This window comes from Anoplolepis gracilipes, chromosome 13 (genome assembly GCF_047496725.1).
Source record: "Anoplolepis gracilipes chromosome 13, ASM4749672v1, whole genome shotgun sequence".
Classification (NCBI taxonomy): domain Eukaryota; kingdom Metazoa; phylum Arthropoda; class Insecta; order Hymenoptera; family Formicidae; genus Anoplolepis; species Anoplolepis gracilipes.
The window spans coordinates 6775575-6792665 of NC_132982.1; the positions used below are offsets into that span (position 1 = coordinate 6775575).

Here is a 17091-nt window from a genome sequence, read left to right on the forward strand (position 1 = left end):
TTGGATTTTTTCACGCGATAATTATCGTATATACAATGTTTTTTTTATATGGATAGGAATTAAATTCTGCATTGAGATATGACATTTATTATTTTCTTTTTCTAACTATTCGAAATAAAAACTTTAGTTATAAATCATAACAAACATCGTGTGTGCGATTTGTTATCAATGTCTGTTATAAAATTATTCTGCTTCAAAACTGTATGAAAATTGATAATAAAAAACTTGATATCAATTTTTAATTAAAAATTTATAATGGAGAATTTCATATTTCAACGAAACTTATTGTAAGTGCAATAATTTTTTTTCTTTTTAAATAATTTTATAGAATTAATCATTAGAGTTAAATTTAAGAAATCGATTTACTCTTGTCTGAAACAAATCAATTATTATTTAAGAGAAATAGTAAAAATTTGAAAAATATTTATTCGAGCTATTCGTGCAATATTTTCTTGTTCGATCGTTCGCCATGTCGGACGATAGAGATAAGAGCAGCGTGAATATCGTAGAAGCTAGAAGTGAGATATGTATTTAGGCCGCGGTTAGCATAGAAACTACAGACATCCACTGACTGCGAGCTTAATCTATACTAATCCTTCCGTAATCTCACTGTAAGCCTTCTATATAACATGTGTTGTGAAATTCGTCTACCTGAAAATGTTTCATTTAATCATGTTAAGAGATGTCGTCTTACAAATTTTAATAATAATGCATATAGCGCTTGCGAATATCTGCTATTTTCCATCACCTGTTTAGCGATTTGTTAATAAATATTTATAATTTAAGACTATAGTTTAATAATTAAAATAAAATATGCACAACATTCATGATACATATACATATATGTATATAACTGTTCATGTATAAATAATTAATATAATTAATATAAAATAATAGTTACATATACATATAATTACTTATATATTGTTGTTTGAACAAATTATTAATTATAGAGAATTGATTTAAGTGCAAAGTCTCTCTGACATACACATAAAGTGTTATTGTCGTAGTTTTCGTTTGGCAAAAGGATGACTTGTAGTTTATAGATATCATATATTACCGACAGTATATTTTCATCTTTAATCCTATGTTTACCAGCAGCAGATCCTGAAGCAATAAACAATAGTGACAATCAATTCTATCCGGCCAGAATTTTCCTTAACTATTTTACAACACGGTTATTCTTTTACGAAACGAGACATCTATTTCAGCACGAATCTTTGTCGGTAAAAAAAATGACAAGAGAATGTTTTATGTTCGCTTTTTATTACCAACATCACGAATATACACATGGGAAAAATATAGCCAGCCTCTCTTGGACTGTATCGATCTGCTTTCGGTTTGTCGGACGGGAGGCCATTGAAAAATATTGCAAGTGTTAAACAATATCGATGAGATTCATACAGAATCTCTGGTTGTTGACGTGAAGTTTTTATACCGTTTTACGCAAAGCTATAAATCTTCAGGTTTATGTCGCGCGTGATACGTGTATGATGGTATCGCTCTCTATCTATGTTTATTATTCATCGTAAAATTATAGAATATTAAACAGACTGTTATGTTAAATTATTTCTTCTAACGCGTCTATTTAAATAGACGATTTTACGATAATGTCAGAACTACATTATTACTGCTTTAAGTAAAGACCGACATCTTTATCGAAAATTTGTTTAATAAAATCTTACATGTTGAATGAATAATAGTTGTGATAGATCGTCTTAGATTTTTCTGTTGAATTAATTTTCAAATGTATGCATGTTTGAGATGATGTAACGTATGCCAACACTTCATATATAATTATTTCAAACAATTACTAGTAGTAAGATCTTTCGAATCGTACGTTCATTATTTGTTTTAATGTTGCAGTGATAACACGCCAAATTTTTCGCACGGAATGTCACTTTTATAGCCATGTTAAAGAGACAAATCCGGCTCGTAAAGGGGGATCCCTACGGCAACATATTTGCGCTCTCGTTCAAAGTGACAGACGCCCGCTCTTTCTCTCTCTTTCTATCTATATCTCTCTTTGTCATCGAAGGGTGTTTTATCGAGATCCTTGCGTAATTCTCTAAAGGGGAACGAATCTTTAAGGATTCGATATTTGCATTTTACTTCATCGTTATCGAAAGAACAGCGACAGCAAATTTGATTGCAGAGGGTCGAAAGATGCGACAGAGAATCGATCTGAGTGACGAACCGGAACGAGCTTTCTTTAGCACAAGACGAGAACTCGGGCGTAAGTAGATGAAGGAAGAGACTTGGTTGGTAGGTCGTAAAAGCGAGGGGTAGCGGTATTTTCTGCGTAACTAAATTGGATTGGCAATTTATTGGCGATATTCGATTGCAAGCGACATTTCATTGCTCCGTTTACCTTGTGACCAAAAATCCACTACTTGCTATCTTGTTCTTTTGCACTATATCCCTATGTCGTGCATATATTTTTTTATTTCGTGCCCTGTCGCATTCCCGCGTGTATCACTCTAATCGATTAGTCTGGGCGAAGCACGAATGAGTGTTTTATTAAAAAAGGCTAACTTACATAAAAATACGAATTGAAACGAAATATTAGCATGCACGGAATAGCATACAAAGCACAGCTTATAAAACAGTATATATATATATATATATATATATTATTATTATATATATATATATATATATATATATATATATATATAATAATAAAATATTTTATATTTTTATAAATGAGAAATTAAATAAATAATAATTTTGTCTAAAATGTTCTACAGGTATATATAAATATATATATATATATATAAATATATATATATATATAAATATATATATATATATATATATATATAAATTTTTTGAGAAATTTTGTAAAAAAAGTTTTGTATTTATGAATATATTTCTTGTAATTCTAGTCAGTTTCTTTCAATACTTAGATATATGTATATATATGTACCTACATACATATATTTTTTTTTTTTTTTGTTACGTATATTTCTTTTGATGTCAGCTTTATTTACATATTTTTCAATATTATTCCACATCACTATGTCGCATAAACAATAAATCGGTCCCGGACATTTTTTTTATTCTATTATATGTATACATTCACTATTCCGAGAAGGTCTTATCAGGAAGCATCATGAAAGTCAATATCGATATTGAGAGAGTAAAAGAGACTCCAGTCGTAAGCATCCTTCTGCTCTCCAAAGTCTCAAGCATAAAACGAACGGCAATGTAAGAAGTTCCATCCGTATTAACGGAATCTTCTATCTTAATGCGACTTGGAAAACCGATAGAAAATATGGAAGTCAAGTGCGTTTTTAGAGTTAATTTATCACTGCTTATCATTATGAATAGATTCATCAAACATGTATTATACATTTTTTTAAAAAAGAGAAACATTTTATTCTAGTCAACATAATAATGATTATTTTTTTATTTTTTTTACATTTATTATCTAGCGCCTCAAAACATCTACCTATAATATACATGTATATATATATATATATATATATATATATATATATATATATAATTTCAGACTTATTACTAACTTAATGTAGAGCAAATGTAAGTTTTGATTGCAACAGGTACTTTTATTTTTTCGACAATGCGTTTATTTGTGCACTTTACGCGCAAATTACTCTCTTTAAAAAGATGTCACGGTTCAAAGAGCAAATTCTTTTTTTACTTTGTTTCTCTGTCTCATTCTAATGAACTTTCTTCATTTAGAGGACAAGTGGTAGCAGACAGTGAGAGAAAGAAAGAGGAAGAAATATAGAGGTAAGGATACTCGATATGTATCCCTATTTTATCTCTTTCTATCTCTCCTATTGTCTTTTACCATTTACGCTCCGTATCCATTCTTGTTATCGCTCGTTTAGATTTTGTCGATTCATGCAAACCCAGAAACGTTTTCCGCTCTATCAGAAATCTTATTAGAAATCTGCCAATACTAACACAAATCATTGATGAATCGACTTGAGCACAAATAAAATCGTCTCCAAGATTTTTTGGCATTCAAGAATTAAGAACATATAATGGCCATATATTATACTAGTTTTATTTAAAAATTATTCATAAAAGGTCTATAAAAATTATATATGAAGACTGGTTGCTAAAAATAGCGTAATTCAAAAGACGTGCCTGTTACTAAATATATAAGTAAGGTAGAATAAAATAAATAAAATTAAATAATTTTAAAAAAAATTTTTTAAATTTAGCAGATATTGTATTTTATCAAAAAAATAATTATTTCATTTTCTGCAATAAAATCTTTCACAATTCGTTCAGATAAAGACTTCGGATACGTAGTAATATAATCCAGATATGGTTCTGGATTCGAGGGTGATAAATTGTTTGAACAAACGACTGCCTTCTACTCTAGTGAGTCTCGAATTGAATAAAATTCATGTATACTTGATCTCGAAAGAATTAAAAAAAAAAGAAGAAAAAGACGCTCCAGGCACAGGATTTTTTTTCTCATCTCGATAGAGATGGAAGGGTATGACGCGTGGCAGTGATCTCGGAAACGAGGCGCTTCAAATAAGGCGAATCAAAAGAAAAGAATTTTGTCGGGCGAGAATGTTTCTTTTCTAGGTCGATTCGTGGTTCTGCTAGAACTGCGAATTGTGGTAAAAAGAATTGAGCTCGGAATATTTGTGCCTTTTCTTTTTTGATTCACGCTTTTCTTTTGCTTTGCGGCAATGATTCTTAGATCACGAAATTTCACTTGTCAACTTATGTAACTGAATATAGATTTTTAAAATGGATCTCATAAAGTTATTTTATCATTTTGCACTTGTTTTAGAATTAGGTAAAAATAATTTGTCTAAAACTAAACTCTTTTTAATATATTGCTTCATATTTTGATAGTAATATACTATTTTTTTAATTTAACAAATTTTTTCAGATTTTTTACAAAATACAACAATTATTAAAAGATAAATAAATTTACTTTTTTAAATTTTATTAAAATATCAGAAGTTATAAACTATATTTTAAAATATTATCGAATGTTTTTATATTATTTAATTTTATTAAATATGTACATGATCAATCATATACATATACAATGTATTAAAAAATATTATATATTCAAATTTTATTGACACATATTTTAATTATATTAAAAATGAATGAATTAACTTATTTTATATAAAAATAGAATTAAATCTACATATTTTTGAAATTTTAATTTTTTTTTCTATATATCTCGTTATCAACATTCGATTCTTCAACAATTTTTGCATTAATTAAAAATATAACTTATTTATTAAAAAATAATTTGTTAATAACTTGATTATTTTTGAAAAAGTTAATTTATTTCATTTTTTGAAATTATTTTTTTTAATTTTCCGTATCTATCTATAAACAGAAATTCCGACTATATATCTCAAAGATTTATTGATATATTTTGATTGTAGATACGTATTTTATTTTTTGCACTTTTGTTTTTGTAGACGTGATGGAAGGACGAAGGAAAAACACGGGAAGGACCGCACATTTACTTCACGACCTATAGCAAAATATTGCGAAATAGTAGAAAGAAAAGGGACATACGTGTTGATAGCGAGCAAAGAGTACACGATGACGCAGGTAGAGGCAGTACCTTTTGTTCCGACAGAATGAGCAGAAAACGAAAAGAATAGAGATTTTTCCATTCCTTTCTGGCATTGCTCGTCATGCACTATATAGGTTGCTTGTCGGTTTCTGTCACCATTTTCCGCAAAACGCGAAAGCTGTACTGGAAAAGGCTGTCAAAGATTATCGGTTTGTCGCGGAATAAAGTTTCTTTTTGAAAAATTTTTCGCACTGGGAAACGCAGTTAATTCGCCATCCGCCCTTTTTCCCGTTGACGATAAAACTGCGCGGAGTTCGAGTGTAAACGGATTTTGCTCAACTTTCTTCATTTTCACGATCTCATCTTGTAACTTTTTTTATTAATTTTCCTCTACTCTTCTTTTTGGGGCAAAATTTTTTGCAAGAATCGCAATTTTGAATAATTGATAGTCACGTCGATAAATCTTTTTAGACCGAGCGTATTAATAACAATAAAATATATAACAAAGATCTACGATGGAAATTGATACTGTTTAGTAGTTATAGAATCGAGAAAGTTGCTACAGAGATACGGCAGTGGAAATATGTAATAGGATTATAGAAGATGTGCGAGTAGCATTTGTGAAAATGGCGACAGCTTCTGAATTTTTTCATTTCGTTCGAATCGATGTCGTGCAAGAACTTGAAGTAGTTTCATATACATATATCACATACTGGCACACACTTTATGTGATAATATGAATTTTCAAAGAAAATTTCTCTGCATATCGTCAGTCGTATCGCAGTAAAATAAAGTATTAGAAAACTGCTTGCACAGTACGTAAGCGTGAACTTTGCTATTGAGCCTGTCAGATAATAAATTATAATCTTATTATATTAATGAAAGAGAAATATATATATAGAAAAAGAAGAGAAAGAGAAAAAGTAAGAACAAGCATTTGGCATACGAACATGTATACATACTGTTGATCAATTTAACGTATCAATAAATAAAAATTGTTTGAATAATTTTGCTTACCCAAGCAACGATGACAAGATCAATATAAGCCTTTACTACACATGCTATATAGTATATTTCTATAGAATATTCTCGATATCTGTTGCAGATTGATTTCCACAATACCAGTTTAAACTTCAATTTTCACACAGTTTTTCTCAGTCAAAGATAGACAGTCAATTAATGCACCAGTGCTCAAAGGTGTATTAGCTTTGTTATCGTTGTTTGGATTTGTGTTAAAATGACCAGCCAAAAGTATTTTTAGAGTATTTTTTTATTTGATTTTTTGCTTCAAATATAAAATATAAAATTTTATTAACAACAAAATAATCTAAAATGTTTTTTAATAAAAATAAAATAAAATGTATGAAAATATAACAAGGAAACACTAACAATTATTTCATTTTAATTAATAAGAAATATAATTTTTCTTTAAAAAAAAAAAATATATATATATATATATATATATATATACAGTATACAATTTTTGTACTCAATATTCGAGTTACGTAAAAACGTTATAATAATTTTTTATTTATTTTTTGTATCAAATTTTGCATTTTATGCAATTTTTTAAAAAAATCTGACTTTATACTATTTTAAATAGATTTGATAGTTTTTGCTGCACCCATATATCGAATATCGGATTTTGGTATCCAATATATCGTTAAAACTAAATTAAACTTTGAATAAAAATTTACCAACGGTTGATATTTACTCCCGCAAACATATAATTCGACCGAAATAAAATATTCCAAACAATATCGTTCTTCTCACATTTTACATATTGCTATATGACAGATGAACGTAATAATTCACTAATATTTTGTCAGTAGTGTGAGTGACACGTAACAAGTAGTACAGATAACAGTTGATTGAGATATTATCATTGATTGCCTACAATCTAGAAAATTTTTCATGTGAAATACATCGAAAATGATATGATATGCCAAGATTGAAAAAGTAACTTTAATTTTTAGAATATCTCATGTTATGAATCTGTTAAAAATAAAAACATGTAACATATTTTTTTTACAGTTCCATAGACATTTTACGTGGATAAAACATCTCGTAATTATATTATATTATTATTCTTCTTTATAATTATATTATTATTCTTTTATATATAAGCAAAAGAGAAATATAAGGCAAATTATTTTACAAAATATATATTTTCTTTATATATTGTGTCTTTGTATTTTCAGGCTTATTTTGCTTACATTGTCTTTGTTTTACACAAGATATAAGTACATTTTACTACACTACAGTGTTTTATCTTGTACTTTTCAAGTCAACCTTATGCAATAATTTGCAATATAAGACAAGCAAGAAAGATTTTCTTCTTGAAAAACAAGAGATTAATGGTATATTTACTTATTTTCTTCAAAAGTCATTGGCTTTTAGCGCCTAAGATCGATGTATTTCCTTGAATTTTTTTTCAATTTCCAAAAAGATCAGGTCAGCGTTCTAGTATTTGTATAAAGTTTGATTTCCAGCAACTGTATTCGGAAAAGTGGATTTCCTAGAAAATTTCTCTGGTCGTGGTCGTATTTTTATATGTTTTGCCAATGTATATTGCGATGGTTGATCCACGAAACATGTCGTAGCGAAAAATCATCCGCGAACATAAAATTTCTACATTCTCTTATTCGTGTTTTTCTTTTTCTAGCGCTCGTCTCTCTTCCTTGGTAATATAGCAAACATGAACATGATCCGAAAGAATCTATCAACCAAGTTTCAAACAACTCACTGCAGCAAGTAATATAGAACTTTGAAAAGATTTCTCTCTTTACACGTAGTACTTACAGAGATATGAAAAATACCTATATGAAAGATGAAAAATATATACGAGAAAGAATTTTCTTAGCAAGATATATATTTTAGTAAAATATTAATCTATTTTACAAAAAAGATTTAAATTTAATATTTTGCATACATGATTTGCAAATTTGTAGTCAAATATGTGAATGTGTGTATCGAAAATTTTTTAATTTAATTTTCTACAATTTATTGGAAAATACTGAAATGAAAAAAATTAATTATTACATAAATTAGTCCGTGAAATATCATCGTTTTGAAATATGCACTTAATTAACGAAGTAAGCATGTTGCTGTTTTCTTGAACATGCGCAAGATCATTTTCAATAATATATAATTGATAAATCACATCTTCTATAAAGTTTTCGCACCGCAAAACTTGCGTTCCAACTATAAGGAAAGATTCACATTGACGGTACCCTTGGTGCATTTGCAAATTGCGGCGCAGCTGCATCGATGTAAATTTCAGCGGTACATAAAGCGATTCCGTTTTCCCGCGAGTAGAACGCTGCCCTAATTCGGCAACATCGTATGCTCGAAATGATGCGCGTAGATTCTTCTCTTTCTCTATTATTCCTCTCTTTCTTGTCAAACTGTAAGAGAAGAAAGTTTTCGAACAAACTTGGCCTGCGTTTCGCCACACTTTGAGAATCGCCGCGAGACGAGAGTATACGTTTCTATTTTTCTATCGGTATCCGCAAAATGTAATTTCCGTTTGTTTATCGCATTCCGTGTTTCACGAAGAGGAGAAATGGAAATTCCGCAACCCACGCGACGTCCCAGGCACGTCTGCCGCGCCGTAACCGCAAATTGGCCCTGCTGCGATCACGTATCGTCGCGAGGTGCAAATTATTTTTCGCTCTTTGCTATGAAAAAATATTATATGGCTATGAAAAAAGTTATCTGTTTGTTTTCCTCGCGGGAATATATTCGACGAAATCTATGTAAAATACAGATTTAATTTGTGTTTTGTACAAGAGAGAAATATAAAGTAAATTTTATTTTAAAAAATTAATTATTTATCTGCTCTATTATTAAAGAAAAATATTTGTTATTTATTTGTTAATTATAATTAAAATGAGGTAGGTGAATAATTTTTTAGCGCTCCAATTATTACACTGATTGTAAGTTATTTATTTATTCACAAAAAACTTATTTATTTTAATTATTTGAAATGAAAATACCTAAATAATAGTCAACATGCAACTATTTGATTAGCACATCATGCAACTCGTAATAATCTTTCCAAGCACAATTAACGAAATCCACTATGTGGAATATAAAGCTGATTTTCCTGACACTTTTTTGTTCTCACGATACCGCGATTGATTGGATGATCTGTCATTTTCGGTCAGATTCGCACGATCGAGCTCGTAATGGATGTCGGTGCATTGATATCGATTAAAACCGAATAGCGACATATTTCTATGTGGTTATGGCTTTTAAACTTGCGCCTATAATTACATAACAAAAAATTGCTGAGAGTCTGACATCAATAATATAATGGCGTCGCGTTCCTATTTTGCAGAAATATTTATCATTGCATTCAATTGTAATTGTATTAAGAATATACATTAATTTCTTTGTCGAGAATCAATTTCGTTAATTGAACAGTTACTATTGTTTCGACGTTATATAACACGTTGTTGCGCATAATATTTATATGCATTCATCAGTTTAATATACTTTGTCAAAATCATTTCATATCTATCAAGTATATTATATTTAGCAGTGCGATAAATTCCATATCTAACAGTTACGTGAAACACGATAATTATTTACAATAGAATTAAAATTATTTGCAGCATTAATTCCTTTTGATATATAAAGTCCATATTTAACATTTAACACAAAACGAAAAATGAAAATTAGTCTTTAATCTGTCTGTTAATAACCTGAAAATTTCATTCATACATCATAGTTACACACATTGGGAGATAATTTACCATTCTCCATAATTTGCTATCTTTATTATCTAATACGTTTACAGGAAGTGTAACTTTTTAGACACTCTACATACGTGCATTAGCGCAATAACGTTAGTCTCCTGTATCTATGGAAATCGACGTGCAAGCCGGAATCCACGGGTTTATGAATCATAAATCATATCGCCCCAGATATAAACCCGCAAAACGTAAACAGATATCGCGATACGCAACTTTTTGGACGCGCTCGTGTTTCATTCTCTTCGCCCCTGAAAAAAAATCCGCGAGCAGAGGAAAATGTGGATAATTTTTTATCTCTGAAAAAAATTTTTAAAAACTAATTTTTTAATGCAAGCACATTTCATGAGCTTCATTGTATATGATTCATCAACAAAATGTGTTATTATTGTTGTCCAAGATTAGAGGTATTGTTACTTAAGAGTGATGTTATTTTTTGTTATTTTTTTATCGATTACATCTCAGATACATTTATTACTGTAACATTTTAAAAAATGAGTTTCTATTGTGTATAATATTTTGTATTTTGCTCTACACTTTGAAAGCAATTTTTATTATAATAATTTCTTTAATAAATAAATACCGAATGCGATGCATAAGATTCTTAACATGCACTGTGAATAATGCGATTAGCGTTAAAATAAAATTGGATACGTCACATAAATACATTTAGCACTTTACACCTAACCCGTAAGGTGCGAGAACGGAGACTTATAGGGTATCTCACGAAATTACACGCACATAAAACCACGTATAGTGTGTATAGTACCTCTCGCTATCGATGGTAACCACTTTGACCGCGATTAACGTGTGAAATATCGTGAAAGCAATCGTGCGAAAAATAGAATTATTTCGTTATAAGCGGCCGAATAAGCGCGTGAAAGCGGCAGGGAAAAATTTCGGACATTAAATCTGTTAAATTAAATCGTCCGCGCTACAACGGAACGTTATAAATTCTATTCCTACGATGCTGGGACATGTATGCCGTAATTAAAATTCAACAACGGCACGCCGCCCGTCATGCACGGCATTTCCTATTTTAATCTACGCGCCATTATTAATCGCGTGCCACCTTGTTGTTTAGCGCAATTGCGAAATATCTCAATTTTAATTAGTCCGTGGCTATTTTAAACCGTAGCTAAATTTCCCATTGACGGGACAAATCCGCGTAAAAAGAATCCCAAATCCATCAAAACATATTATTCTGTATAATATTTGATTCCGTTATTGATTAAATTTTTTCAAAAAATATTTTCACTATTTTTTCGATATTAATGGTATTATAAATAAATTAATAAGATTTTATAAATAAATAACATAATTTAATAATTATGTAAATGTATGTATTATGATCTTGAAAGCTTAAAATTATATTTAATTTATCTTCTTTTTAACAATAATATTTATCTATGTTTAACAAGATGTTACTTTAATATTTTTCAATCTGCAGAGAACTGACGAAATATTAATCGTTACAATTGTCACTTTGTAAGGACAATTCACGCACAATGCAAGCACTTATCTCAAAAGGCTGAAAGCTTTCGACGTTTTTCTATCGAATGGATTCCATCTGCGAACGAAAGGGATTACCTGCGGAAATGTGGCTGCATGGCCTGAAAAAAAGACTCTACGAGATAGGCACGTGTACGTGTGCGTGACAATAGCCACATAAATTCTAGATAGACTGAAAAGAACTGTGAAAAAAAGCCTTTCCGTTATCCAGAGTGATTTGTTAAAATATTAAAAAATATACGCGTATTTAATTTTCATAATTTTTCGTAATAACTTAATAATACTTTTTTCTTAATAACAGATAACTCTTTTATTTTTATTTTTTTAAATTTTACGCAGAGAAATGTCGCATATATTATTCACAAAATATAATGTTATGTTTACAGTTTATTAAATTTTTTTTAAATTTATATTGATGGAATTAAAAATTTAAGAAGTTTTTTTATAAATATACGAAAAATGATATGCGCGCTTTTACTGTTCATTAACCGGTATATTAGAAGGTCGTTGATTTTTTTCCATGCAAACGATAAAAATAAGACAATTATTTGAACCAAGTGTAAATCATTGCGAATCGTCCAAGTTTCTCGAAGCGTCTGCACGTGCATTTCGTGTTAAGCAGCCAGCATGCAACGATGCAAATCGAACACGTACGGAATTTGAGATTGGCGACCGGAGCATTAGTTTCCAGCGAACAATCCCCTTTCGGCAGAGCACCGTGACTATTGTTCACGCGCGAGATATTTGCGGAAAGCTACTACATCCAAATATCGTCCGCTGTTCCAACAACTGTCTAAGTAATCCGTGAGAGTCGCTTCAGAATGACTAGGGGAGGATGGAATCGCCGTTCCAAGATGCGATGTCGAATTGTGCAAAGAGCGGAGAATTTATCTTAATTCCGACGTGAAATACAACATCGCTAAAGTCTATTTAAAAGTTCGAAAGATCGCGCGATTTCTGATTTGTTAAACTTTAAAGACCGGTTGCGTCGACATTGCTTAAAGCTACAATTAATTAAATATTTCTCTTGATTAAATACATAGGACTGATACAGGCAACATGAAAATTCGACAGCTCTTCACCTCTTTAAAATAACATGTGTTTACTGTGGATATTCTAACAACCATTAAATATAAATTCAAATGTATACAATAATGTCGACTGAGGACTTCTCGCGACTTCTCGACAGTTTGCGGATCTTGTCTTCGATGTTCTCGTACCTCGTTTTTCATCTCGTCGCGTCGCTAGTGAAACGAGCATCCATCATCCGGATCGGCGCGTAACATCACGTGGACTCGTGACGAGCGAAATCGATATCCGTCAATTCCCAATGAGCGTCGATCAGGCCGTTTCAGCAACCTCATAAATAATGAAGCGCATGCAGATGCCGCCGTTGTGGTAAACTATATACGTTGCATCGTTGTACGGCGAATTTGCCGGTTTTATGTAACTAACGATGTGCGACATGGAGCGCCATATATCGTATCCTCTCGTTTCCCCATAATCGACTAAAATATCGCGCGATTATCTTGCGCGTTCCCTTGCAGTATGAAAAAATGATGAACATACTATGTTAGAGGATAAGCGGTGTCGCTTAGTTCTTTAAGAGAGAGTTTAAGTCTATATAAAATATTTAGATTTAACAAGACAAAGAATGGGATTATACACACTAGATAGTTATCGCAATATATTTACCAAATGTAGTAATTGTACATTTTTTGCAGAACTATTCATAAAAATTACGCTTAAAAAAGGCATTGTTTCAATATATATACATTATATCCTGGCGGCATATATTTTTCAGATAAAAGCAAAAATATTACAAATATAAAATATTTGGTATAATATTTGATTGAGAATTATATTATTCACCAGCAATAGAAATAAAAAATATACACTGTTTACAATATACTGCTTTAATTGGCGCGAATATAATGCAAATAATTTATCAGATTAATGTAATAAAGATGAAAATTATCCGCGAAAAATTGTAATTAAGTAACATTTAAATTTGAGAAGAAAATTTACTATTTAAATTTCAAAAGATTGGAAGAGAAAGAAAAGACGCGGAGAAAAAGAAAAAAGAAAAGAAAGAAGAAAAAGAAGAGAAAGAGAAATACATTAAAGTTAATGAAAATTTATTGGATAAAATAGTTTAATTTGATAAATAATGTGTGAGGTTTTTATCTGTCATACATGTGTATATATATATATATATATATATATATATATATATATATATATATGTATGTATACATACAATACTTATTATATTTTGTAATAGTTAATACATGTCCAGAAAATGTTATAAATTTATTAAATGTTATAATTTCAAGCAAAATTTATTTTCATACGTTTGCATTAGACCATTCGCTTTTGACGCAAATGCAGTGTAGATTGTGCTGTGTTAATGCCTAACGGGCACCAATAGTCATCCTAGTGAATGTATTAATCGATACCATATGACAATAAACGGATGACAATACTGTTACGTAATAATGATTCACTATAATGCCAAACATCAGCCAAATTATATTATGATAAATATCTCATTGCTACCTATACTATAAGATTATAGTACACATTGCAATCTTTATATATTTGTACTTTCACAACTTTTATATATAATGTATAATACTTTTATATACAATATAATATACATATAATAATAGATAATAGTATAATAATTATAGTAACAATTATTATAATATCTATTATTATATATTATTACTCAAATGTTACATTAATAAGCATATACATATGCATACATATAATTATAATTATTATTAATTGCGCATGTATTTTTAAACAAAAAATTAAAATGTTTAAAAAATACATTTATAAAAGATTAAAAAATAAGAATGTAAAATTAAAAAATGAGAATGTGTTGTGTTTTCAAATAAATCATATTAAATCTGTTATAAATTATAGTATATTTATATGTATATTTTATAAAAGTCAGGCGCGCGTATATAAATGTATAATTTTCGTTACATTAAATATACATAGAATTATCATTGAAAGAAATTTCAATTTTTTATCAGAAGAAAGTAAAATACTCTGATAATGATAGTTTGACGTGCAGTAGAGTTTAAACCATTAATACGTGAGAGTGCTTTCGGCACGTACTTGGAACACTATTGGCATAGTCGATGCAGCATCGATCGGGACATGGCAGGCTAATCAATCTCCATCAATGGTTCATCAAAAATCAACTGTTTTTGCAGCACTGACGATTGTTGTACATTAATGCTTTTAGCACTGAACATTCAGTTCTATGGTAGCGGCTACCTTGGGCAGGAAACTCAATTTGCAAAATGAAATTCATGGTTGACCGATGATGATCGTCGCGAGATAGGAGATAACCAATACGCTTGATGCGGCACTACCTCGCGGCTTTGGATCGCTATTGCTAGTGGCTGACCTCCGATTCAGCAGCACGTTGCGCGAATTAGCCCTGGCGTTTGTTCGCAAAGGTATCATGCGATCATGCATGTGCCTCGTACGGTGTGATACACGTGGCTAAGCCGCCTATCTAAATCAAGCCCTATACCTTTCATTACCGTTTAATAGATCATCGAATATTTTCCAGGTCACTTGGTCTTTTTGATTTTCGTGCAGGAATAATAATGACTGTTCGATAAATTATATTTTAAAAATTAGATTGGGAGATTAAACAAGAATTTCCTGATATTAAAATCATATATTATATCCTCAGAATTGCATTCATTTATCATACATTCTATTTGTGACAAAAATATATATAACAATACAAACGAGAATATTATTCTCTTTTAAATTTATTTTATTAACTATGATATTTATCAATTAATATTAACAGAAGAAAATATAGGTATTCTTTTTCTTAAATAATACAAAAATAAAAACTCGAATTAGATACTTTTTCTTAAAGACATTATCGTTTAAAAAAAAAAAATCATTAATTTTACTTAAAACTACATTTGTATACACAAACTATAAGAACTTTAGTTACTTACATGAATTTAATACAACTGAGGGATGAAAAAGTCTAAATTTAAGTTACACAGAGAAATTTTTGAGAAGGAGAAGAAAAGCCTGATGATATATATATATTGCCTTTACTTAGCCGTTTTCAATGTGTGCGTTTGGAAATTACGCCCCGGAACTCTGACGATGCATTAAATAGCCGGCAGACATGTTCGCGCGCAAAACAATGAGAGACTATAGAGATCGTTTGCGACACGCACGTCTACCGGCCAGGGATTTACGGTGTTCTGGGTGCTTTCCATAGTCTTTGTTCTAACACGAGGCCAAGACGTTGCAGGGTTCTCGAGCTAGTATAGTAACACCGACGTGTTGACTTTCGAGAATTTTCGGCGCTAAACATTTACAATATACATATTATTCTTTAAATCTCTTTGTGATTAAAAATTTGTATAAATGAGCTAGTTACAACCAGCAATCTTTTCAATTATTCAATCCAAATGTAGCGAAGAGAAAACAATAAAAATTTATTTCAGCGTTTTTTAAATTTCTTTTTTTATACTTTTTAATCTCTCAAAGTATATCAATAATGTATATATGATAAAAATTTCCAACACAAATATAGAAAATTTATAAGAATTAAAATATTTGTATTGACAAAATGATTTATCCATAAAATATTGTATCATCATATATTCAGTAATAATAATAATTTAGTTAGAATCAATTATTAGAATTTTTTTAAATTAAATGGAACATATTAGATTAGTAACTTGATAAATGAAAATGTGTGTCAGCTGTTATGTATAGCAACGTGTGATTACAGGTATGCTATTTATGTTTCAGGTGTCTTGGATGCGCAAACGCGACATGCATATTCTGAGCGCAGGCATCTTGATGTATACGTCGGACTTGAGATTCCAGGTGATCCATCCAGACAAGTCGGAAAACTGGACGCTGCAGATTAAATCGCCACAGGAGCGTGATTCCGGTGTGTACGAGTGCCAGGTCAGCACCGAGCCGAAGATGTCGCTCAACTACAGTCTCAACGTGGTTGGTGAGTGCTACTTGAATTATTCACGCATCTGGCCTGGTTACGTAAATCGCGACCTCCTGTCGATCTACCTTGAAGTCTCCCTTCTGATCGGTGGAGCGGACGTTATGGCCGTCGATTGGCTACTGTCTTATGGAAAAGATTGTTCGCGACATGAGCCGGGATCGAAGAGGTTAAAGTTTAAACGCTTAAGTGCTTCATCGCGGGATTATCCTGTCGGTGTCGCGTCGCGTCGCGTTGCGAAATCCTCGTTTCGGTATTTT

At 30.5% G+C, this 17091-nt stretch overlaps 1 protein-coding gene across 1 annotated transcript in view; it reads left to right on the plus strand.

Moving 5' to 3' along the window:
• The window catches only part of Dpr1 (defective proboscis extension response 1), a 307741-nt gene that overhangs the window by 152310 nt on the left and 138340 nt on the right, over positions 1-17091 (plus strand). Inside the window, exon 3 of the mRNA XM_072904137.1 lies at positions 16621-16831. Within this exon, the coding sequence (XP_072760238.1) occupies positions 16621-16831 (211 nt within the window). The remainder of the gene's footprint in view (positions 1-16620; positions 16832-17091) is intronic.